General features: G+C 57.3%; 1 protein-coding gene across 1 annotated transcript; it reads right to left on the bottom strand.

The window, feature by feature from the left end:
• Positions 1–667: 667 nt before the first annotated feature.
• On the bottom strand, positions 668–14,343 carry LOC119101924 (casein kinase I-like; the record flags this gene model as incomplete). The annotated part of the gene is given in 4 exon segments (XM_037225326.1): positions 668–816; positions 12,447–12,495; positions 12,497–12,517; positions 14,086–14,343. Coding segments are annotated over 4 exon segments (477 nt in total), but the record flags the coding sequence as incomplete, so codon positions are not given.
• Positions 14,344–25,856: the final 11,513 nt, after the last annotated feature.

The following is a 25,856-nucleotide window of genomic DNA, read 5'->3' as shown; positions in this document are numbered from 1 at the left end:
GTGACTCGGGACCGACTTAGTGGTTAGTGGTCCGGCTCGGCGATAACCTCACTGGCAGCAAACATAGCAGCGCAAGCATCTGCAGCTACGAAGCGTGCACTTGGACTACAACAAAATAAAATCATACTTACTAGCTGGACAGCTATGCTGAGCACAGTTTTAAGTGAGAAGCGCCGGTTACAAATGTCAAACACGTCTTCTAGGCTGGGTCCGAGCAGCTCCAGGGTTAGCGCGCGGTACTTGCTATTGCACATACCATAGTAATAGACCTCTGGTATGCCTTCTACGGGTGCAGCGTCGCAGGCAGAGCCGTGCCGGTGCACCAAAACAGACAGAGAACGGAGGGACCGGCGTCAGTGACATGCCACGAAAGCGACACACATGCGGCCGGGCGCCGGCGACCGCCGCCCGGCGCGCCCCAGCCCGGCGGCGGCGGCGCAGGCTGCGCTCGAGCGCCACTTCCTGTGCTCGGCTCCGACGGCACGACACGGCACGGCCACGCAAGCTAGCCAACGAGCAGACGGCCAGCGGACGGCACGCACGGACAGCGGCCGGCCGAGCGAGCCAGCCGAGCTAGCCAGCCGACGAGCGGGTCAGGCGCGCACGGGCAGCGGCCGGCCGAGCGAGCCAGCCGAGCCAGCCAGCCGAGCTAGCCAGCTGTACTTACTAATTGCACAGCTATCAACAACACGGTTTTAAGGGAGAACTTCCGGTCACAAAGGTCAAACAGGTCTTCCAGACTGGGGCCCAGCAGCTCCATAACCAGGGCGTTGTAGCGCCCGCACGGGCCGAAGTAGTACACCTTGGGCACGCCGTCTGTGGAGCAGCGGGTCGGGTCAGGCCGCCAGCCGCCGTCACCTGCCTAGCCTCAACCCACGGGCAAACACACGGCGGGCGAGACACACGGGACAAACGTCACACTAACCCGGCACAACATCCGCTGGCGGCTGTGCGCCAGTCGGCTGGCGTCGGAGGTTGAATCGATGCCGGGCGGCCGGCCGATGAGTGCACGCCTGTGCCGTCTGATCACCATTGATCGCGGTCGGGCCGCCCTCTCGCCCTCGCCCCGTGAGCATTACACGCCGGCCGGGCCGGCTCCCTCCTGACCTGCTGAGCAGCCGCCGCCTGCTGACGGCCCGCCGCCCGTCAGCGAGACGGCAGGGCAGGTATCAGGAGGACGTCCCCAGCCCGGCCGTCCCAGCGACAGCCCGGCTGACCACACCGCAGCGGCCAGCCGTGGCACGCCGCAGCGCTGCTCACCCCTCCCCTCGGCCCACTACCGCTCCCCGCTCGGGGAGGACGATTCTGTTTCAGGGAGCGGTGACAGTAGATGTTGCGCCCGGCCACGCCTCGCTCGCGCTCGTCACCGCCGCTGGTAGGCCAGCGAGGCTCGTCCGGCTCCGGCACCTGCTCCGGCGCCGCAGCCGATACCCGGCCGTCACGTGACCTGGCGGCGCGGTCACGTGACGCGTCCGCCGTCAGCGGCTGATTGTGTGCCGTGATTGAGCTGGGGACGACCGATAGCGCAGGGCTGGTCCGGCAGCCGCCAGCCGCGATCAGCCGGGATCAAACCGCCGCTGGCATCGACCCCCGGCCAGGGGCGGCGGCCCGGCGACAGCGGCGTCCGTTCCGGACGGAGCGTGTCGTCAGCTGCTGCCGCCGTCCCGCACCCGGCGCCGTCGGGACGAGTGGCGTCCGCAGCGGCCCGTCGCGTTTGAGCCGTGCGACCCAAACGACACGTCGACGCCGGCTGGCGCGGTCGATGTCCAGAAATAACCGGACCGGCGGCGGTGGTGGCGGCCGCGGCCTGACCGCGCCGAGCGGCGCCGCCCTGGACCCACCCGGCGGCCGCGGCCTGACCGCACCAAGCGGCGCCGCCCTGACCCACCCGGCGGCCGCGGCCTGACCGCGCCGAGCGGCGCCGCCCTGACCCGCCTGGCGGCCGCGGCCTGACCCACCCGGCGGCCGCGGCCTGACCGCGCCGAGCGGCGCCACCCTGACCCGCCTGGCGGCTGCGACCTGACTGTGCCGTGCCGCGCCGCCCTAACCCGCCCGGCGGCCGCTGGCGACACCAGCCGCTGGCGGCGGGAGAGGGGCGCGAGCGCCGGCTGACCAGAGGCCGTCGCCAGCAGCGGCCGGCGCCGGCGCACTGGCACGTGTGGCCCTGTGCCGTCCCCACGGGCGAAGGACGCGTCGGCTGTCCGGCAGCCCTCGCGTCCCGGCGTGGCCCCACGGCCTCCCCGTAGTGGTCGACGCAGACTCGAACCAGCGGGATAGTGGCTTCAGTGGCTTCAGTCATCCCTAGCCCGTTCACGCAGGCTGCATATGCAGATCAGGTGGCTCAACGGGTCTACCCGGTTGGCAACAACACCGAATACAGAACCGGTTTTAAAGTGGCGAGGCGTTCAAATGAGGAGAATCTGCAATACCTTAAGTGGAATACAGAACAGAACATGGATATTTAGCAACTTCCCTCAACCCAACAAAGGCTGCATAACGTAACCAAATTATTGTGTCGTCCTCGTTGTCAGTCCGTGGCGCTCACTGTTGTTCAGGCAGCGTGTGGCAGACCCGCCAGCGGCCACCTCCAGATCGATGAGTGCCGACGCATCTTGACACGGCTCCAAATGGCGCCTTGCTGGGCGTCGGCGACGGACGGACGCGCCGCCACCGCCGCCCGGAAGTGGGGCCGTGCCGATCTGTGTCAGCCGGTCGGTGGCAGGGCGAAAGTGGAGCTGGGCCGGGTTGATCCTCATCCCCCCCCCCCCCCCCCCCTGCTGCAGCCGGCGGCACAGAGCCCAACATGCAGGCGGCGCCCGTCACCACACCGCACCGGCACCCAGCGGCGATAGCTGGCGCTCCAACGGCCCGCCAGACCGTCCGCCAGCGTTAGACCTGCCGGCCGCGGCCAGATCTCCCACCAGCCGCTGACCACAGCCAGACCGTCCTCTAACGTTAGACCTGCCGGCCGCGGTCAGATCTCCCACTAGCCGCTGACCACAGCCAACGTACAGACCCAGTCGTCAACGCAGATGTCCACCCCACGAGTAACGCACCCCAGCCGTGTAGGAGATGACACAGTGCGGTCAGCAACGCACGCCAGCCGTGTGCGAGATAGCGCGGTGCGGTCAACATCATGGCGGCGCTCTCCAGCCGGCGGCCGCCCGCCTGGCCCGGGGTCAGTGTCTCACGACCCGCAGCGGCAAGCACCGCACGCGCGCGCCCGCCACGGTCCGCGCATCAGCGCCCGCACACCTGACGCTTGCCGGGCGACCCAGTCGCGCACGAAACCGCCCCGGCCGATCGGCGCCACGGCCCTTGTCGACGCGTCTCCCAGAAAACAACCCCCGCCTGAACTGCAGCGCGCCATGAGGCCTGTCAGACAACGACGGTTGAGCCCCACGGCGCCCGGGCGCGAGTGGGGCAGTTCAGGGACGTTCGTTACACCGTCCGGGACGTTCCGTTGAGGGACGCATGAGCAGATGGAGGTCAAGCGATGGGCGGTGCGGCGCTCTACATCGGCGCTGTGTTTGGGGTCACATCGCTGCCCGGCGTCAGCCGAGCCGCCCGGCCAGCGCGACAGACGCCGCTCCCACAGGCGTCACAACGGCAACACCGCCAGTGGATGGCAGACGAGACAAGCGGATGAAAGCGTGCGCAGACGGCACGCTTCGGCGTGCCACCTCTGCGCTTCCGACTAGGCCGCAGACCGGTCGGCAGCAAAACACTAAATGACAGACCCCTTCGGACAGGGGGCAGCTCGGCCAGCATCAGGACAGGGGGCACCGGAGCGTGCCTATCGTGTCGCCCGAGGTGAACCGGACAGCTGACTCCCGGAGTACGACCCTGCTGACCGGCGGCCGCCGCCGGCGCTGGAGGCGGCCGTTAGGCGCCGGGCGCCGCCGTGGCAGGGCAGGGCGGCGCGGCGCTCGCTCGCGCCCCGGGCGGCTGGCCAGCGCGCCAGCTCCCCCGACCAGCGCCCCGTGCCCAGCTCCGGCCGGTAGCGCCACACCGCCGGCGGCGCCGCCGACCGGAGCCGGCGGCGGCCGGCCACTGGCCGGAAAGCGACGGGGATGCACCGGAAGTCGTTGGGGACGGACAGGAAGCCGGCGAGAGCTGCCGCGGACTGGCCCGAATCCTCCGGGAGTGAGTCACGGGAACACGTCACGAACGTCGGCACTGGCCGGCCGCTACATGGCAACTGAGAAATCAGGCTGATTGAGACCACCGAGCTTCATTCCAAAGCGAGCGAGCAGCGCGCTGAGTGACGGCCGCTCTGGGGCTCTGCTCCACCAACGTCAGGACACCGGCTGTGCTCTCTGCTTGCCGCTGAGTGGCGGCCGCTCTGGGGCTCTGCTCCACCAACGTCAGGACACCGGCTGTGCTCTCTGCTTGCCGCTGAGTGGCGGCCGCTCTGGGGCTCTGCTCCACCAACGTCCGGACACCGGCTGCGCTCTCTGCTTGCCGCTGAGTGGCGGCCGCTCTGGGGCTCTGCTCCAACAACGTCCGGACACCGGCTGCGCTCTCTGCTTGCCGCTGAGTGGCGGCCGCTCTGGGGCTCTGCTCCAACAACGCCCGGACACCGGCTGTGCTCTCTGCTTGCCGCTGAGTGGCGGCCGCTCTGGGGCTCTGCTCCAACAACGTCCGGACACCGGCTGTGCTCTCTGCTTGCCGCTGTCCCCACCATACACTTTACCTCCACTAAAAAGTACCACGAGTTACTACAAGCAGGGATACACCTGACGACAGTAATGCTTGACGTTTTTTAACTGAGCTTGATAGAAAAAACAACGTGATTTATGGAATCAGCACCCCAGCATTGCCCGCGACCGCCTTGTAGGATATCTGAGCGATAACCACTGATGCACAGTGTAATTGGACAAAGCGCACTTTCAACGTGAATGAATGACTAAAGCTTTAAGGCATGACGGATATTACGTCTCCCGTCACCATTTGTAATATAACTGACCGTTTGAAGTTACGATACTAACGTGATTGGTAAATATCATCCATGTAGCAAGGGCAAATGCGAGCCCGACCCGGAGGCAACAGCGGGGAACATTACCACCTTCAGTGATTTTCCAGTCAAATCAGACCGTTTCGGGACATCACAGAGAAGCACAAGCCAGGCGCAGTCGGCTGCTGACGCCGCCTGCCGCCCAGCCCGCTGCTCGGGGCAAGTGGCAGCATGTCCCGGGCCGGGCCGGAAAACTGGGACTGGCGGCCGGACTGGCCGGCCGCCGCCCGTCCGCCGGCGTACACACGGCCAGCCTTGAACCGGGCCTGAGTCATGGCCAGCCGGGCCGCCGCCGCCGCCGCCGCCGCTCGGCATCACAGCCGCCCAGCCACCGGCTGCCAGCCACTCTCGGGCCGCAGCCATCCATCACCAGCAGCGCCGCACAAGTCCCAGCTGACGGACACCCTCTGATCTCAGCCCCGTCCCGTCACCAGCAGCGCCGCACAAGTCCCAGCTGACGGACACCCTCTGATCTCAGCCCCGTCCCGGCACCAGCAGCGCCACACAAGTCCCGGCTGACGGACACCCTCGTCCCGGCACCAGCAGCGCCGCACAAGTCCCGGCTGACGGACACCCTCTGATCTCAGCCCCGTCTCGGCACCAGCAGCGCCGCACAAGTCCCGGCTGACGGACACCCTCTGATCTCAGCCCCGTCCCGGCACCAGCAGTGTCGCAGACGTGCCGATTGCATGGCGCCCTCATGACCTGCAGAGCAACACCGGAACCTTCGAGTCACATCACAAGTCATGCCGATCCGCAGAAGCGGTAGGGCCTCCCCGATCTGCTCCCAGCATAGGCGGCATGCTCATCAGGATGTGTAGTAGTGTTCAAGGCGCTCCTGTTGTGCTTCCATCAGGCCTTTGTCGCCGACGGCCCACGTCAGCTGTTTGGCCCGCACACCAGCACGTCTGCCTTACAGCAGTCGGGCAGCGCAGGCTGAAACGATGACGTCATATCCCGCCGGCTGCACAGACCGATGCCCCCGTCACTCCGCGACAGACAATGACGTCACCGCTCTGAATAGTTGTCGGCGTCAGCCAACGCCCACAAATGATGACACAATGTGGTCTTAAGGGCCCAGGGGCACAGCGAGCCCCAAGCCAGGGTGCTATAGCATTAAAAGATTTGGACAGCCCTGCCACTCAGGACGCCTAATATTGGGGCACTGTCACCAGCAGTACCGCAGTGCAAAGTAGTACCGGTACCGCAGCAGTGTCGCCAGCCTCCGATTTCAACAGTGCTGTGGCCGTCTGAGCTCTGACCTCATCAACAGATTTCAAAGGCATGATTTAGAAAATACAGGTTATCTTATGGAAAGAGCTCTGAATTCTCTTTACCAATGGTTTTGCCACAACGGGGTAAGAGTCAACACCGCAAAACAATGCTGATGCTCCGCACGCCAGCAGTGCTGATGAGTCAGCAGACGGCGCTGCTCTGACGTTTTTTTCTGGCGACAAGGGCCTCGAAAAACATCCGACCACCGCCGTCTAGCCAGCCGGTGGTTCTGCCACACCGGGGTAGAATATGACGTCAACGCTCTGATTAGTTGCGGGCGTCGGCTAACCACCGTCGTCTCGCCGGCCGGTCAACGCTCTGATTAGTTGTGGGCGTCGGCTAACCACCGTCGTCTCGCCGGCCGGTCAACGCTCTGATTAGTTGTGGGCGTCGGCTAACCACCGTCGTCTCACCGGCCGGTCACTGCTCTGAATAGTTGCGGGCGTCGGCTAACCACCGTCGTCTCGCCGGCCGGTCACCGCTCTGATTAGCTGTGGGCGTCGGCTAACCACCACCGTCTCGCCAGCCGGTGGTTCCGCCATGCCGGGGTGGAATAGGACGTCACCGCTCTGATTAGTTGTGGACGTCGGCTAACCACCGTCGTCTCGCCGGCCGGTCACCGCTCTGATTAGCTGTGAGCGTCGGCTAACCACCACCGTCTCGCCAGCCGGTGGTTCCGCCATGCCGGGGTGGAATAGGACGTCACCGCTCTGATTAGTTGTGGGCGTCGGCTAACCACCGTCGTCTCTCCGGCCGGTCAGCGCTCTGATTAGTTGTGGGCGTCGCCTAACCACCGACGTTTCGCCGGCCGGTGGTTCCGCCATGCCGGGGTGGAATAGGACGTCACCGCTCTGATTAGTTGTGGGCGTCGGCTAACCACCGTCGTCTCTCCGGCCGGTCAGCGCTCTGATTAGTTGTGGGCGTCGCCTAACCACCGACGTTTCGCCGGCCGGTGGTTCCGCCATGCCGGGGTGGAATAGGACGTCACCGCTCTGATTAGTTGTGGGCGTCGGCTAACTACCTTCGTCTCGCCGGCCGGTCACCGCTCTGATTAGTTGTGGGCGTCGCCTAACCACCGCCGTCTCGCCGGTCGGTGGTTCCGCCATGCTGGGGTGGAATAGGACGTCACCGCTCTGATTAGTTGTGGGCGTCGGCTAACCACCGCCGTCTCGCCGGCCGGTGGTTCCGCCATGCCGGGGTGGAATAGGACACCGCCGGGCAATGGTGCGAGCCAGCTGGCAAACGAATGTGTCGGAGCCAGTAGCAGTGAATGTACCCCGGTCAGCCGGGCGACTCCCATTTTCGAGTCGTGCGCAGCTTGAGGCGTAACATTATGATCGCAGCTACAGCTCACTGTCAGCGCATATATAGGAGTGCATGCTTCTGAACAACGCGGTCTGACGCAACGGCCTATGATTATCGACCTTGACGTGCAGGCATTTCCTTCCCAGGAACACATACAAAATGGCGCAAGATAAATGCTTGCTGCGGACCACGTTGCGCGTTGTTGATATTGCGGTCTCACACGCCACAGCATGTGGGTTATCTCGCCGGGCCTGCAAATGCTGGTCGACTGAAAAATATTCCGAGAAATATAATACTTCTTGTCCAACGCATTGTTTACAGCATAATCAGCTGTAGTACGCTATTGATAATGGGTTCCGGGGCCGGCTTTCAGTCAGCCCAGTCAGCGGTTAACCAGCGCGGCCGGCTGTATTTATGCCTACGGGCATTGACCACGTGACCTGGCTGAGGTCGCTTGTGCGGGCCGCAGTGGCTGCAGACTGGAGAAATGGACGGCCGGGTGTGGCCGGGGGTTGAGTTTGTCCAGGAGAGCGATTAAAAGACAAATGACCAAGTGAACCAAGTCCACATAATCATCACTCCTCCGCCGCCAGCTGGGCGACCTCGCGTCCAAGCCAACAGCCAAGGAGGCAGGCAGTGAGAGAGGTAGGCGAGGGAGGCGGGGGGAGGGCGAGGGAGGAAGCTAGCGGGCGAGGGAGGCGAGGGAGGAAGTCAGCGAGGGAGGCGGAACGAGAGAGGGAAGTGGCGAGGGGAAGATGGCGAGGGAGGCAGCGGCGAGACTGGCAGGCGGCAATCAGAAGACGATAAGGGGAGGGCGGTGAGGGCGGAAAATGGGGAGGCAGGGAGTCGGCAAGGGAAGCACGGAGGACCGCGACCGCCGACCGCGTCCGGGCCGGCTGGTGCGTGCCCCGCCGTCTACCAATGACCGCGGGCAATGGCCCAGCCGCCGCCAAACTGGAGCTCCAGATGAACCGCCGAGCAAAACAGACGACGCCGCGCAAAATGCTGTATCGATACCGATGACAACATGTCACTAATGGCTGAGGCTCATCACAGCAGTGATCTCTACCCGATAAAGCGGCTGAAAGCGGCCGCACCGCGCCCAATCTGTCTAAAGCGGGGCCGCCAGCCGGTTTGTCAACCAGACCTCGCATGGCGGTCGTCCACCGCGTCAGGTACGGTGGTGGGCACAGTCATGGAAAACAGACTGCAGACAATCACGACTGAACAGCGCCCCAGCAACGCAATGACTGAGCATGAAGCTGAGCATCGGCCAAAAACGCCGAGACCGATCAAAACAAATAATTAGGATTGCTGGCCAGCGATCACAGATATACGTGCATCACCGACAGCCCGACTTGATCTGAGCGATGGACGAGCTCATCCTGGGTGCCGCGAGGCGGCCAGAGCGTAGGCGCGGGACCGACGTCAGAAAACCACGCGCCAGTTCCAGACGGCAAGGCAGCCGACGTCACCGCCCGCCGGGGGAAGACCGCACGCAACACCTGCGGGCCGAATGGGACCCCGCGCGGCATCGCGCCCGGCCGTCGGCGGCGCCGGCCGACCGAGCGGCACCCCATCCGTAGTTGGGCCGGTGCGGCGCACTACCGCGGTCGAGCAATTCACGCGCCGGGCAGTGACGTCAGCTCGCCGGCCTACCGCCGCCGGCTTCATGGACTATTGATCACGAGCGCCGACGCCGCCGCCGCCGCGGGTGCGCCACGTCGTCCCGCCGCGTTCGCCGAACTGGCGGCCAACGCGCGGACCGCTTCTGGATACACCGCTGGCCGCCAAACACCGGGAACCGCCACGCCGCGCTGGGGGGAGGGGCTCCCGCCCCAAACAGCCGGCGTTCCGGGCGCGCCGGTCGGCGGGCGTGGGCCGGCAGTGACACGGCGGCACCGGTGACGCAGCGCTGCCGCCGGCACCACGCGGCCGCCAGCGGCGCCCACCTGGCCCCTAGCCCAGTGCTCGTCGGACGCACAGAAATAACGACCACGCGGGCGGGACGGGACAGCGCGCCGGGCCGGCCGGAAGTGCCGCGCGAGGTTTTGCGGACGACACAAGATCACCGCCGCCGCACGTCAGCTGGGCTGACTCAGAGCCGCAGTTGACCGCCGCCCGGAGATAACGACAGACGGCCAGCAAGACCTCGGGACACCGGAGAAACGTCCAGCAGAGCCTGGGGACACCGCCAGACGGCCAAGCAAGACCTGAGGACACCGCGAGACGGCCAGCAGGGCCTGAATTACACCGGGAGACGGCCAGCAGAGCCTGGTGACACCGGGAGACAGACAGCAAGGCCTGGAGACAACGGGAGACGGCCGGCCGAGCCTGGGGGCACCGGGAGATGGCCAGCAGAGCCTGGTGACACCGGGAGACGGCCAGCAAGGGCCTGGAGACAACGGGAGACGGCCGGCCGAGCCCGGGGGCACCGGGAGACGGCCAGCCGAGCCTGGGGGCACCGGGAGATGGCCAGCTAGGCCTGAACTTACCAGGAGACAGACAGCTAGGCCAGAGGACGTCGGGAGACGGCCAGCGAAGCCTGGAGATACAGGGAGACGGCCAGCGAGATCCGAAGCGGGTATGGGGAGTTTTCTAGCTGCTGCCGCCTCTGAACGGTGAACAGCGCGGGAGGGCATTCCCGGAGCGGCCGCCGAACGGCTTGCGTCGTCAGTTCCCGGAGCGAAGGTCGGCACCCGCCAACGCTATCAATAGCCGTTTCGGTTTACATCCGCATTTTTGAAGGTTGTGGTCGATTCGAAGCCGGTATGCGTGCGTTTGACTCGAGGGCTATTAACTGACGTGCAAGGTTAGCTAAAATGATCGCAGGTTTCCCCTAACTGATATGACAAGGTTACCTCCCACACCAGTTTCCGCGTGGGAAACAGCAAAATATGCGGTGGTTAATGTTCATTTGCCAAGAAATGTGGGGTTACGAACGCTTGGTAGCAAAGCCAAAGACAGGACTGCAGTCTTTCTGATGCAACCTTTCCACACACGCTCCTGGAGCATTAGGCATCCCTACCGAAGGACTCCCAAGAGTGTGCAGTCTGAACCCGACCCCAGGCTTGAGCAAACCGGCCTGCTCTCACCAGACCCGCGAGCCGCCGGGCACGGACACGCCACTGCGTCCGCACGACACGATTGGACACGTCCACCCAACGCCGGCCGCCGGCTGGGGCCGCCGAAGCCCCGGCCGCAGACACCCGCCACGTGCTGGGAGCCGGGGGCCGGCAGCCGCCGCCAGCCTACCGAGCACCGGACCCGGACGGCCACAGACGCTCCTTGAACCGAGTCCGGGCGATGGCGCCGGCCACGTTCGGCCGAGTGATCAGCGGAAAATGCCATCGGTCCCGCCCGGCCACTGGCGCCAGCACGCCGACGGACGCTTGGTGGCCGAGGCGGCCGTCGGCACGCGGCGCCGATTGCCGGTGGCTCGGCCCCAGTCGGTCGCCTTTGGCGGGGCTGCAGTGGGACCAGTGAGCTGGACAGGCGTTCAAGGGCAAAGGACGAAAGGAAAAGGATCTGTGAGAACGGGTACGAAAAGGAGGGCGAGTCGGGCGAAAGTCGGGCGACACGGACACACGCATAAAGCGACGATGGTAAGGAGACCAAGGAGCGAAAACGACAACAGCGAATGGCACGGAGACAACGGAGACAGAGCGGAGCAAAGAGGGGCAGCCACGTTTACCACACTGTGGTTTTCGCTGAGGAACATTAACGTTCACAGTGCACCGCACGCCCCGAAGCCAGCGGTTGCCACGCCGCATAATACGCACACCATGACAGCGTCACGTGACCAGGGCTGTTCCCACGCCGCGGTGACGTCACGTAGCCTGGCGACCAGCCGGGCCGCGCCGCGCGCCCCTGATACCGCGCGGCGTGTCGGCCGACCACGCCCTCCGGCGCCGCCAGCCGCAGCAGAGGGCTCCCACGAGGACGGGCTCAGTCCAGGACGGCAGGCGAGGGTGCGACCGCCGCCGCGAGCTGGGCGAACAGCAGCCGCTAGGACACAAAGCACCTTATCGCCGAGAGACAGAGGCAACCAGCCCGTCTGCGCAACGACGATGATAATTGAAAGCCTGCTGGGTCACGTGCAGTAGGGCGCATACATACAGCGTGTCTGTGCACCGTGAACGTCCGGCCGGGCAGCCTCTCGGGACGGCGGCACTGGCCGGCCGGCGGCGCCCACGTCGTTGGTGAGGCGCGGCGCTCTCTGCCGACATAAGCCTGAGGACAGGCGTCCAACCCGCCGGCCGGGCGCGAGATCCCGGCGCCGGCGGAAGATGCGCCGGGCCGCCTGATGCGCCCGCTCCGCCGGCCGGGAGCGGCGGGCCTTGTTCTCGCAGCGGGTGACGGACGACGCCACGGGGTGTCGGCGACTGGCCGCGCCGCGCGCTGGCAGCGCCGTTGGCATTCCCGACATAGCGGCGCCGCGCTCCGCTGACGGCGGCGGCGGTGGCCGGGCCGACGGTGAGCGCCGCCCGAGCCCAGCCGCCAGGGCGGCACAGCTCAATCCCGGCCGGCAGACGCCGTATGCCACACGCCGAGCAGGCCCGTCTCGGACGCTCGCTCTCCGGCCGGCCCGATCGGCCCTCCCCGCGCGATCGCCCGCCGATCGGTCGTCCGCCGGCCAACACCATCTGGCCCACTCCGCAGCCGGCCACTCTGTACACCTCCCCTGCCGACCACTCTGTCCCACCACACCCACCCACCGACCCGTACCTCCCGGCGGGATCGGGCCATCCGAACCTCCCCGCGCACTCATCGACCGGCCAGCGGCAGCATTTACCCAGCATATCACCCGATAACAGCACGGCAGGGGCACCGGCATCAGTTCACTTACCGTGGCTGCCCAGCTGCCGGTAAAACCTGTACTCCAGGTGGAGCTGTGGGAGCTTTCGACTTCATCGGCTCCTGCAAGACAGGCCGGCGGCATCAGCGGCGGCTTCCCGTGTCGGCCGGGACACGGCCAGCAGTCCAAATACAGGGCACGGCCCGCCAGACATAGCAGACAGAGGTCTATGGAGCAGACGGCTCGCCGTACAGTAGCGAGCAGGGTTCATGGAGCAGACGGCTCGCCGGACATAGCGGACAGGGTTCATGGAGGCAGACGGCTCGCCAGACACAGCAGACAGCTGAGCGCTGTCGGTGAGCCGTGTTTAAACAAGAGCACCCCACGCCGGCCGGGGTCAGCGGCCGGCAGCGGCGCGCGTCACGACCGGGCCGCCGAGGCCGAGCTGCTGCGGCCCGCCCAACACCGCTGAGCTGGCTACGACGGCCAGCCGGCCACCGACCGAGTCACGCCTCGGTCCGCACACTCCGGCCACCGACCGAGTCACGCCTCGGTCCGCACACCTCGGCCACCGACCGAGTCACGCCTCGGTCCGCACACTCCGGCCACCGACCGAGTCACGCCTCGGTCCGCACACTCCGGCCACCGACCGAGTCACGCCTCGGTCCGCACACTCCGGCCACCGACCGAGTCACGCCTCGGTCCGCACACTCCGGCCACCGACCGAGTCACGCCTCGGTCCGCACACTCCGGCCACCGACCGAGTCACGCCTCGGTCCGCACACTCCGGCCACCGACCGAGTCACGCCTCGGTCCGCACACTCCAGCCACCACGAGTCACGCCTCGTCCGCACACTCCGGCCACCGACCGAGTCAGCCTCGGTCCGCACCCGGCCACCGACCGAGTCACGCCTCGGTCCGCACACTCCGGCCACCCCAACAGGCACATGCTGAACTGGCGCCTAAGCGAACGATTCTAGCCAATACGTCTGGTGTCGCAAATATATAGAGGAAGGTAACGGGCCGAAGGGGCCGCGCTAACAGTACGCTGCAATTAACGCCAGCCATTTCAGAACGCAGCTGGAACGCAGCTGGAACGCAGCTGTCGTTCGATACACAACAGTATGTGTAGTTACGTCAACATGGCGGGCAAAGCTGTTGGCCGTTGCTGCAATTGCATCCACATTTGCTATCATCTTGGCATTATTTCCAGCCCTCCAAAAACGACACAAACTAGCGAGCCAAATGAATCCAAATTGAAATGAGTTACGGTGCCATGCCCGAAATTGGCTGGGCCCGGCGCCCAACTGCTGAACACAATGCTAGTACGTGTAAAGGGTGGGTAACAAAACCCACCCCACCGTAGGCGCCCGCCCCACCGCAGGCGCCCGTCTCACCGTAGGCGCCCGCCTCACCGTAAGGCGCCCGCCTCACCGCAGACGCCCGCCTCACCGTAGGCGCCCGCCCCACCGCAGGCGCCCGCCTCACCGTAGGCGCCCGCCCCACCGCAGGCGCCCGTCTCACCCGTAGGCGCCCGCCTCACCGTAGGCGCCCGCCCCACCGCAGACGCCCGCCTCATCGTAGGCGCCCGCCTCACCGCAGGCGCCCGCCTCACCGCAGGCGCCCGCCACACCGCAGGTGCCCGCCTCACCGCAGGCGCCCGCCCCACCGCCGACCGAGCTGGGCTCACCAGTTTGATGGCGACATGCTCGTTGTTGTAGATGTTCTTGCCGAGCCGGAGCTCGCCGAAGTTGCCGCACCCGATCTTCTTGCCCACGCGGAAATTGGGCCGACCATGAGCACGCACCGAGGCGGCCGAGCCGAGCCGGGGCCGGCCTGGCGCGAGCCCGTGCTGTGCACGTTGGTCCCGGTTGGTGGCACTAGGCCGGGCGGCCGCGTGCCGGGCCGCGTCGGCGCCCGACCGCTCCTTGCCCTCGCGCTTCTGCATGCTCCGCGACTGGGCACTGGCACTAAAGTATCGGGACGCGGCGATGCCGAAGTGGGACACCTTGGGCGCCGGCTGGGGTCACACCGCGGCAGCGCGGCGCGTCGCTAGCGGCGGGTGGTGGCCGCCGGCGGCGCGCGCACGGGCATCGGCCGCGGCCGGGCAGGCGGCGCCGGCGGGCCGCGCGCGCGGGGCGGGGACGGCTGGCGGCTCTCGCGTCCGCTGCAACAGCACAGGGCAGGTCAGTGTCGGTCGGCGGCGGATGACAGACGGGGGTCGTGTGACCCAGGCTGCTGGAGCCCCACCCTGGTATGGCCTGGTCAGGCGCACCGGCCCACACGTCACGCTCCACCCCTCGGTAGAAGCGGCCAAGCTAGCGACCAGTGACTCAGATGCTGCTGCCCTTCAAGGACGACTCGTTGCACCACGTGAAAAGTGCGCTACCCTACAGTTGCCAGAACTGAGCTTCCCTAAACATCAGCATAAATCAGTGCCAGGCAATAGTGAACAAGGGGATAAACTCAAGGCAAGCTTTTTAGCTTTGCTTGGTCCTTGGCCATCCTCCTTTAAATGGGGTGAGTCTATCACAGCGTTTGTATTGTTTCATTGCATTGTAAGTTTCAATGTATCCTGCATAGTGTACATGATACTAAAAACAACACTGTCTGACACATATTAACTGACAGTTGCATCATGAATGCTTGGATGTAGCCCACATTGCATATGATGGTTTCTGTTCTTGCCCATAGCCACTGACCAATTCCAGTGATAGCAAGCATGCAAAAACAGACCGAATGCCACTATCATTTCACAGGCACCAATAATCATGTCTGGCTCTTTCAAGCCTTTTAACTTGTGGTCAAGCCATATAATTGTGGGCCAAACCCACTCAGTACTTATCTAGAAGGCAGATGGGAAGGGGTGGTCATGTGGATAAATTGTGTTTTGGGAGCCTCACCAAGCAAACAATAGAAATACCATTATTGAGATGGTGTGACTCTGTCCCAGCCTGCACAAGCTTAGCAGCATCTCAAAACACATGAAAACCATGGAATAACTTAGCCATATCAACTGCACCAGGTCAGTACCAACTGCACTCCATTTGTTATCATGCATTCTATCTACCTGGCTTCAGACAAATGAGATGGGATGGTCAGTTATCCCTTCTATGTGGTCTGGTGGATTCTGTTGGATATGTATGACATCTTGGCACTGTTCCATGCTGCACAGATTCACCATCTGCAGTGGTGAAACTGTGGCATGCAAGCAAGCACTAGCCTAGAGACCACTAGGTAATAAAACTGGGGACATCAAAATGACAAAGATAGTGATTTGAGACATCTAAGCCTTAAACAGCATGCCACATTCCCACATATGCATGTTGATTTGTCATATTGCTTCCTGCATCACAACTGAGGGTAGCAGCATACATTTTATTTTTTCTTAGCACTAGCTGAACAAGACAAGCTGACAAAGCATCATCACAGATATTTGAAAGACACTGAAAAATTATACTGGAATGTAATTTAAACTCAGCAAAAGCATCCATGTTTCCAAGTTCCACACACCACATTTTCACAAAACCTGTCACCACCAATGACAAGATGAACCAAGACCAAAGAAACTGTTAATTGTGCTTTGCATTCTGTTTTGCAAGGATGACTGGCCAGGAGGCAGGAACATCATCTTCTGGTGCCTGGGCACAGCCAACCACAGCCATGGTTAAAGCCTGCATCATTGGGATTGCTCTCCTCACCAGGGGGCATGCAATGCCCTTGGGGAAGATCCCCTGATCCAAATATCCTTTGTCAAAGAACCTGGCAATTAGCAGAGAATGCCAACTTAATGACATGTGGGTTTGACAACAAGGCAAGTAGCCATGCATTTCAGGTTTGACACAAAATTTAGGTCACAGGGTTCTACATGTCTGGGTGCAATTAGAAGCATTTCATCCTTGTGATTCAATCATCAGGCCTGAGTACTTGTTATCACCATAACTCAAAGCATATTTGCCTGTTTATCAAGCACAGAACACCCACCATGATATTTCTAGTCTACCTGACATGGCATGTGGATGATTCCAGACAAGTCAGGAATACAGAGTGCAAGTGCCCTTCTCAAACATAAGGCAGCTAGGCCTTATGAAATACCTAGAATTGTACATATGGAAATATAACTTGCACAATATACTGTAAAATTTAGTCATATGACAACTAATTCATGCCCAAGAGACCTTTTAAATATACAAGGATGTTATTGCATCTATCTATGATATAGAATGTATCAGTTCAGAAGACAAGACTTCAGTACAGCAGGTACTGATAGTTTGTACATGCACCCTGACCCACCTGAAAAACAATGTAACAAACTAAACACTGATGAATATGTCTGCAAGTTTTGTCCATCAACAACGTATTTCGGCATTACTTGTTGTTTGCATGCAAGGGAATTCAACCTACTTTTCTACCATATGTGGTTAGCTTATTCCATAATGCAATCACCAAATTGACACAGACAAGATGAGCAGCGACTACCACCAATCAAAAGCCACGTAAGCACATATATTTCTGAAATTAATGCATGATAAGTGCTATCAAATTTCAGTAGATGTCTTTCATATTTCACTTCTTATATATTTGATACTATATCTCAAGATATTTAGGCGGTTCACTATGCTTCAGAGCTATCCCACAAGGAAACACCTAGCAATCACCATTATGCTTCATGTAGGCTTGCTCTCATCACACTGTTTCTCAAAAGGTGTTATCATTAAAAAGTGGTATTTGTACAGAATGAATGAACATGTTACAAAACACTGGCCATAACAACTACAAGATGTTGTTCCTCATTATCCTAAATAAGCACAAAAGTCTAAAAGCTTGAAACAGGAAAGTCTAAAGAAACATTCCAATCTCTATACAAATCCAAAAGAACTGACATCTTGCAACTTCCATAAGGCCTTCAATACAATGCTGTGGATGCTTTACTGAAGGTACATACCTCTCAAGCTTGTGCTTCCAGATTATGGTTGCTGGCTTCAACAGAGGGTGCAAAAAGGGGAAAGTTGGATATCCAATAGCATTGGAAAGTTGAATTATACACAGAGATAAACAGAATTTCATGTATTTGCTTGAAGATGTCAGAATTATGGGATAACTGATCAATTCTCAGATCTGTGCAGGATGAACAATAGAGTTACCCTATGAGGAATCCATAAATTTGACAGAAAGAACACTGCAAAAGGTTATAAATAAAAAGTTATGTTATGCCAGACCAGGATCAGTTACAGCATTATTCTCCAATAACAGGGTAGGAATCAATAAAACAAATTGCTTATAGAGTGGCAAGTAACAATATTAATACAAGAAGCAATCTGACCTGTGTGCATCTAAGCAAGTAATAAGCACACAAAAGTGCCTTTATATGCTGAATTAGATCAGCAGTAGCTTTACCTCCACTTGGTAAGTCGTAGTCACCAATACATCAATGACCTTCATAACACAGCATACTACCTGTGGTATGTACAATACTGATTACTAGCTATAAATGAAATGAGTGTTAAGGAAAATTATGAAAAACTATTATGTGTGCATAGGTTCTAGTTTGTGACTAGTGTTGCAGCCTCAAGGTTATTAATGGTGCATATTCTGATCATTGCACAACATCCTCAAACATAGCATGACTCTTTTATGTACAATTAAATTTTAGCTATTTATGTAGTATATAGTATATGTTTGCATCCACACCAAGACCTACATCAGTGCTTATGGCATAATACACTGATACTGGATACTGCAAGCAGCCTAATATCATATTTTATTACTGAAAGATGCCTCCATTACTTTAATTGCAAAGACCCTTTTCTACTGTTCTCTATCCAAGCATAGATACACCCATTCTGTGGAAGATTGGAGTTGTACAGCAGCAAACATTGGAAGTCATTTTGCATCCTGATTCAACAAACATTTGCACGCATTCCTGATTCACTAATATGCCAACCAGAATGGTGCTACTAGCATGGCAAACATGCTGAATGAGCCTGGGAGTACTTATGCAGGCAAATCCACACACACAACTTAAAATCAGTTTTTCAGAAGCCCTAAGTTCACAATAAGAGCCCATTTCGCCAGGCAAATCTGAGCCCTAAGTTGGTTGTGTGGTTGGTTAATTGAGTCTTAGGGCGCATCGTCTACATGACCATATGTGACTGCATGGCCATACGGCGCCTACAGACCTCAGACGATGTTAAGGCCACGATCCTTGGCTTCTATGACCAACTCATACAGTTGTGTAATGCCTGGCACACCCTTGCCACGCCCACTAGCAGGAGACTTGCTTGTGAAAGCCAACGCAGGTCACGATATTATACGTGATTCAAGCACACTGAACTCTTAGGCATCGATCAAGACACGAAACAAAAATCGGGAGATGAAATACCTTGCTGGAATGAATCATGCAGACTGTATCACCGGGATCATCGGCACCCTGCAGCGCCAATACAAAGATCGCATTGCAGTATAACCATACACCTTTCCACCAGCGCCGCGACGGCACTCACACGCCGCAAATCACGCCGCAACACCAACGCGACTCACTTCGTAACTGTCGCTCAGCTGCCGGGCTACCATATCACCGTGCAAGGAATTAGCGAAATCTGGAGTCGCAAAGTCACCAGTAGAGAAAAGTCACTGAAATTTTACGGTTTTTCTGAGAAGAGATATGAGGTCTTTTCTCCTCAAACTAAAGGTGGGGTGATCTACTTTCACTATCGGCTTGCTTTCACCCAATCTACCAAAATATAATGTCTATAAACAATTCAAATAAGTTCCTAAAAGAGCCACTAGAAAACTGCTTATTGATACCCACGGTTCATGCCAGTCATGAAATCAGGCGCGCAGCCAGCGTCTTGGAAAGGGAGGGAGACGAGGTTGACAAAGGGCCCCCTGATCACGGGTGTCGATTTGTATCCTTTTGGGCGGGTCCCTGCCATCCCCCCCCCCCAATGACCAATTTATCACCCACCCACCCCAGTTTGCCCGCCCCAACCTTTTAGAGTCAAGGTAGGGGAAAACGGGGCAAAATGAGGCACCCTGGTAAAACGGGTACCCCGCGATCCCGGCTGTAAGAGGTGGGAATCAATGGTTTAAACTAAAGCTTCTCGGACAGGGAACGGAAATGACGTGCACGGACATTTCTGTCGGCGGCCGTCGTTGGAGGAGGACGTGAGTTTCGCTTTCCATTTTGTTATTAATTTATGGTGATTTGAACGTTGTTTATTCTGTGAGTTAAATGAATCGTGAATTTAGAGTTGCTGCGCTTTGATGGTGTATGCATGCAGATTCCTTGTGAGCAATTGTGAATTTTTCGGGCCAGTTTTCGTTGCGTGTCGCATCATCTTGTGTTGTTAGTGCCCATGGAGCAGAATGGTTGGGGCAAAATGGGAACGCGGGGAAAAATAGGGCACAAAAGGTCCGATTTTGCCCCACCTGAAATATAATTAACGCAAGGAAAGTTTGGCTTAAAAAGCCATGAACAAAATGTTTCAATGATAGTACCAGGCATATGAGTAGAGCCCAAAACAAGTGAATTGATCCTGCTCCAGTTCTATGATTGAATAGCGGGTCGAACTACTGCGTCAAGCTGGAATGTGCAGCCTTGCCATTTGTGGTTTATAATTTATTGAAGGTGCGCATGTGATAGCTCTATATTTATCGTTTTTTAGGGCCTAATGTATCGTTATTATGTTGCTTGACAAAGCTTATTTGTGAACATAAGGACTGTAGGTACCAACCTGTGATGGCTTGATTCAGCATCACGCACTTTCCCATCTCTTTGATAGCCTCTATGACTTACTTGTTAGTCCGCAAACAGGCAACGACTTCCGACCGACCCGTTATGAAAAAATTATCTTAAAAAGTAACTTAGGCTATGAAAAAGGTGAAAAGTTAATGCGTTTTTGGTCATTAGCGCATAAAACTCACTGTACATTTCGCACTTTTCCGTACATTTCAGGGGTGTATTTCTCCGCATGCACAGGCACTGTCGTAAATACTAACGCATAGACTTCTGTCTCACAGAACGGGCGTAAAAAATAAATTTAAGTTTTCTTTTCACTGCTTAGGGCAAGACCCAGCAAATTATAGTAAGTTTTAATGTTTATTCGTCATGTTGTGCCCAAAAACGCTGCCTACTCCAATGAAGTGGAAAAAAGCCTTGCATTCCCTTCAAACATATGCAATTCAATGTTTTGTTTTTAAATTATTAAAAGTTCAACGGTTTCTTTCGTGTTCCATAAACATTAGGACTGACTTATTGTATAGTATTACATAGAAAGTGTTTGTCATATCGCCCTTAATATTAAATGTAATTAATTTAACACAAGGAGTGAAATGCCCTATTACCAACTAGTTATAGGCATGCAGTTAGGTATTTCGCTTTGATAATTGTACTTAATTTTTCATAGCAGGTAAACGTTTTGCTAGTTTACAAAAACGAATATAGTTACACTGACGGGTACAGGGAGGGTTGGGAAGGGGGGCTTAAGGGGCAAATGACCCTCCCAAATCCGTTCAACGTTCACGCTGGCGTTCTTTTTTACGAAGGAGCTACTTCGCCAGACGGAGAATGGTTCGAAATTACAAGAGAAAAACCGATCGGCAATACTGGAGCAGGAGACGATGGCAAAGGCCATCAGAGCAGTCAAGGTGGGAAAAATGTACACCAAAGAAGGGGCACGCCGCTTTCTGGTCCCGAAGTCGTCTCTCGATAGACGGCTGAAAAAGGCACGGGCAATGTTAATAACAGGCCACAGAGAAGGTTATGGGTCGACACAAACCTGTTTTCACGGAAGCTCGGGAGCTGGATTTGGTACAGCTCATAATGAAGCTCCAAAATCGGATGTTCGGAATAACGCTGACTGACCTCAAGAAGCTTGCATATGAGCTCGCAGACAGAAACAAAATCACTCACCCATTCAGCACGGTGACGAAGATGGCAGGGGAGGCGTGGATACGGTGCTTCCGCAAGAGGAACCCCATGGTCTCACTAAGGACACCAGAGGCCACAAGCGTTGCTCGCGCCGCGGCGTTCAACTCAGTCAATGTCAACACGTTCTTCGACAACCTTGAGTCGCAGATGGATTCTGCCCTGTTCGGTCCTACACGCATGTACAACATGGATGAAACGGTATTCAACACGGTCGCAACAAAACAAGAGAAGGTGCTAACGAGGAAAGGGTGCAAGCAGGTCGGCCAACTGACATCTGCGGAACGATGCACGCTGGCTACCGGGGTGATGTGTATCAACGCTGCGGAGAGCTACGTACCTCCAGGTGTGATATTCCCAAGAAAGAGGGCCAACCAGCAGTTGGAGAAGGGTCTTCCCCCAGGTAGCCTGGTGCTGTACCATGAGTGTGGTTGGATGCAGAAGGACCTGTTCGTGAAATGGCTTGGCCATTTCATACAGCACGTGAAGCCCTCGAAACAGGATCCAGCTCTTCTCATACTGGATGAACATGCCAGCCACACACGAGTCTCGCAGCCATCCTACTGCGCAGGGGAGCAGGTGTGGTGATGCTTGCCATTCCTCCGCGCACCTCACACCACCTTCAACCACTGGACCGGACGTTCATGCTTCCCGTCAACGCCTTCTTCTTCCAAGGTCAGTGAACGTGGCTCCGAAACAACCCTGGTAAAGCCATCACACTGTATGAGATGGGGGAGCTGATCGGGTCAGCCTACGTACAGGCGGCAACAGTGAAGACGACGTTGAAGGGCTTCGAAGTCACGAGGATCTTTCCCACAAACCGCCATGTGTTTGGCGAAGAAGACTTCGCAGCGGCAGAAACAACGACATCACGCTGACCGGCACCGCAGACGCACCAGTGGGTCTCAACTCAGCAGCAGCTCCTCTGCCCATGCCCGGGCTCTCTGACGTTGATGTCTCGGTGAGCACGAACGTTCGGGAGTCCTCGGAAACTGTCGCCGGAGACGCAACGCAGACTGGAATATCAGTGCAGGGAAGCTCGACTAATGCCGAAACTCCGGCGAAGTTGTTCACCGCTGGGGTTCTGCCAGATGCTTCCTCAAGCTCTAGCGATGACGGAGATGACGTTCCAGAAGTGTCATGCTCATCTGGACCGAGCCATGCTTCCCAAGGTCAAAATGACACACCCGCAAGCTCCTATGTGTCCCCCCGCGAAATCCTCCCTGTGCCAAAAGTGCACTCAAGGGAGGAGATAAGTAAAGGACGAACGAAAGAAAGGTAAAACACGTTTCTTGACTGGCACACCATACAAGGAGGAACTCGAGAAGAGACTCAAAGGAAAGGAAGGTAAACAGGGAGGAAAGAAAAATGACGGCAGAAGTCAGTCTAAAGGAAGAAAAAGGAAGAGTGTAGAAAAACTCAGAAACCGCAGCGCAAACAAAAGAAGCGTACGCCGCGAAAGCTTACCTTTGAGGAGTCCCCGGACGAAGAAGATGTAGCTTGTCTGTACTGTGGGTCCTTCTTCTCCATGTCCAAGTCGAGCGAGTGTTGGTCGCGATGTGCTCTCTGTGATAAATGGGCGTACGATGCCTGTGCAGGGATTAATGAAGGGGACGAGTGCGTGTTCGTGCGTTAACTGTCCCGGGATGACTAAGCAGGCTGGTGTAGTGTCTAGTTCCGCCATTGGTCGCACCTGCTGACGGGTCCACCAGGCTGTGCTCTTTTCGTGTTTTGCGTTCACAGTGACTAAGAAATGGATTGATGAGGAGGACGAGTGAGTGTTCCGGAGCGAACTTTGCTCGATGACTTGTGTGTATGAGACTCGATCGTTGTCGTCTCATTGTGTCACCACCAGGCTGCGTTTGTTTAGTTCTGTGTCTAAGCCATGCAGCAATGGCTGTCACTTCATACCAAGCTGTAATACACATTTGCTGGCCATTGTAACTTTTATTCGTGGGATCATACTGAGGAAACGAGCATGGAATGGAATGGTTCGAACAAAATATTAGAGCCCAAACTTAAGAAACATAGCTATTGGATGCCTATATAAATGCCTACTCACTGAGCAATGCATTTATTGATGGGTTTTCATTAAAAAATGTAACTTTGAGAATATTTGTTTCATTTATTCAATCTCATCACTTGTCCGTTTTGCCCCAAATACTGTTCTGTTTTGCCCAAGCCAGGGGCAAAATGAGGGTAAAGCATTGCCTGATATTAAGGAGGATCACACTTTAACGTGAAGAGATATTAAACCAGCGCTTTTATGAGAGATAGACAATTGATCAGCCTTCAATATCCACCTGCTAAAGGCTTTCTTGACAGACTTATAAACCTCCCATATTAAGGAAACCGTTAAGGTGTCCGTCTTTCCCCGCTTTCCCCTACAAGCTGGGCTTTATAAATCGGAAATCAAATTTTAAAGGTGTTTTCTAACTGTTCCACAGGCGAAAGGTACAAAGTAAGCGAGAACTGCGATGTCATTTTTAGATGAGTGCAGCTGACTAAGCAGGGGTGGATCCAATATTTCGTCAAGGGGGATACCCAACATTGCGAGGCTCCTATGGGGTTAAGGCCCCCAGCACCCTAAAAATCCCCAAAGTCCGGCCATCAAATGATAAGATTCTTGGTATGTTACTTTTATACGGAAAACCATCGGAAACGATCGAGTGTGCCCGAGTACGTTATCAAGTGAGGCTCGGCAAAAGCGTAGGGCCCTCCATTCAAATAAGAAGTACTCAAAACTCAGGTTCGAGGGCCCCCGAAAGATCTAACGTACCCAAGCAGGCTCTCAGATGGCCCGGACAGGAGCCTAGAGCCCTACATTCAAATACCCCAACCCAATGTGCAGGGCCCCCGAACAATCCAGTGCACCCGAGCAGGTTAACAAATAGGGGCGCTGACAAGTGCACAGGGATAGTGCCATTTAAATAGGAAGTACCCAAGACCCAATTTGGAGCTCCCAAACGACCGCATGAGCCCAAGTAGTTCAACAGATGGGCCTCAGACAAGAGCGAAGGGCCCTAAGCAAGTGACAGAAAATGGGAGTGGCCCTAGACCAATGTAGAGGGCCCATGAATATATCGTGAGTGTGCCGGTATGTTAATCTTGGCCAACGTGAAGGGCCCTTGAGCAAATGAGAAAAACCTGGCATGTCAACATATGGGGCAACGTATAAGGCTTTAGCGTATAGAGGTTCGGGCGAATGGAAAGAACCTATGGGAGGTCCCTGATTGACAGTGCCCCGTCACGCTAGCAGGAAGGGGAACAGCAACAGCGCAGGGCCCTCTGAGCAAATGCAAAGAAATCAGGTGCAACTTAGAAGGCTCCTTAACAATCAGGTTGATCCTGAAAGAGGACATATAGGGCCCCCGGAAAGATAGCGTAAGCAGTCTTAAGATCTTCCAGTTACCACCCTCTCAATCAGTCAAGAATAATTTTTGTCTGCTCGCGGTCCCTTCACTTTCGCTTGCCACTGTTATTGGTCACCTGGAGCCCAAAGACGTCCAATATTGTTGCGTTCTGTGTAAAAAACTGCATCTGTTCGGCTGGCTATGGGCCACCTCGGAGCTGATGAGCTTCCTTCGGGATCCAAAGGGGGCCATGACCCTGTGCCCCCCTCCGTCTGGATCCAACCCTGTGACTAAGCTAGTCACGCTCTAAAAGCTTCGCAATCGTACCATGTTTACCGGAGTATTTTCTGTTTCTCCTCATGTGGTGCATGCTTTGGCTTACACAATTAATGTGTCTTGTTGACTGATAGTTTTGTGTTACTTGTGATGTCTTCGTCCAGCGGGTCGGCTCAGCTCGGTCAGAGAGCGAGCGAGAGCGAGAGAGAGAGAGAGAGAGAGAGAGAGAGAGAGAGAGAGAGAGAGAGAGAGAGAGCGAGAGAGAGAGAGAGAGAGAGAGAGAGAGAGAGAGAGAGAGAGGAGATGAGGAGGAGAGAGAGAGAGAGAGAGAGAGAGAGAGAGAGAGAGAGAGAGAGAGAGAGAGAGGAGAGAGAGAGGAGAGAGGAGGAGAGAGAGAGAGAGAGAGGGAGAGACGTGTAGCGACGCGGCGATCTGTAATGGACCGAGTCCAGTGGCGCACTGCCCCTGCTATACCAGGCAGGCACGACATAACATTTAGTTCAGGTAAGCTACCACTAATTAGTCAGCTTACACACACGCACCTATCATGCGTCCCGTACGGTCCGCCTCGGGACGGCGGTCAGCGCCCGCGGCGATATGTCGCATTACACCGCGCGGCCGAGGCCGCGGCGCGACACGGCATGGATGGCGCATGCTGTGCCGCTGTGAAGGCTGGGCGTGCTCACAACATTATTGTCTGAGTGTTTTGGCATTATTCAGTAATGCTTAAAGATTTATAGAATGCAGCAAGTGGCGCTATTTTGTGTCGACACGATACGATTTTGTATCGGAAATTGAAAGCAAACCTGTCAAATGTTGGCATCCAAAAACGTTAGTAAATCTGGAGCCGGCAACGTTCGAAAAACCCGTTGAAATGTGCCGTCTTCTAATTCGAGGTGACTA

The sequence above is a fragment of the Pollicipes pollicipes genome, unplaced genomic scaffold, assembly GCF_011947565.3.
Source record: "Pollicipes pollicipes isolate AB1234 unplaced genomic scaffold, Ppol_2.1 Scaffold_4967;HRSCAF=5868_pilon_pilon_pilon, whole genome shotgun sequence".
In the NCBI taxonomy this organism is placed as follows: domain Eukaryota; kingdom Metazoa; phylum Arthropoda; class Thecostraca; order Pollicipedomorpha; family Pollicipedidae; genus Pollicipes; species Pollicipes pollicipes.
Note: the sequence above shows the minus strand (reverse complement) of the source record. Positions and strands in the feature narration are given on the sequence as shown.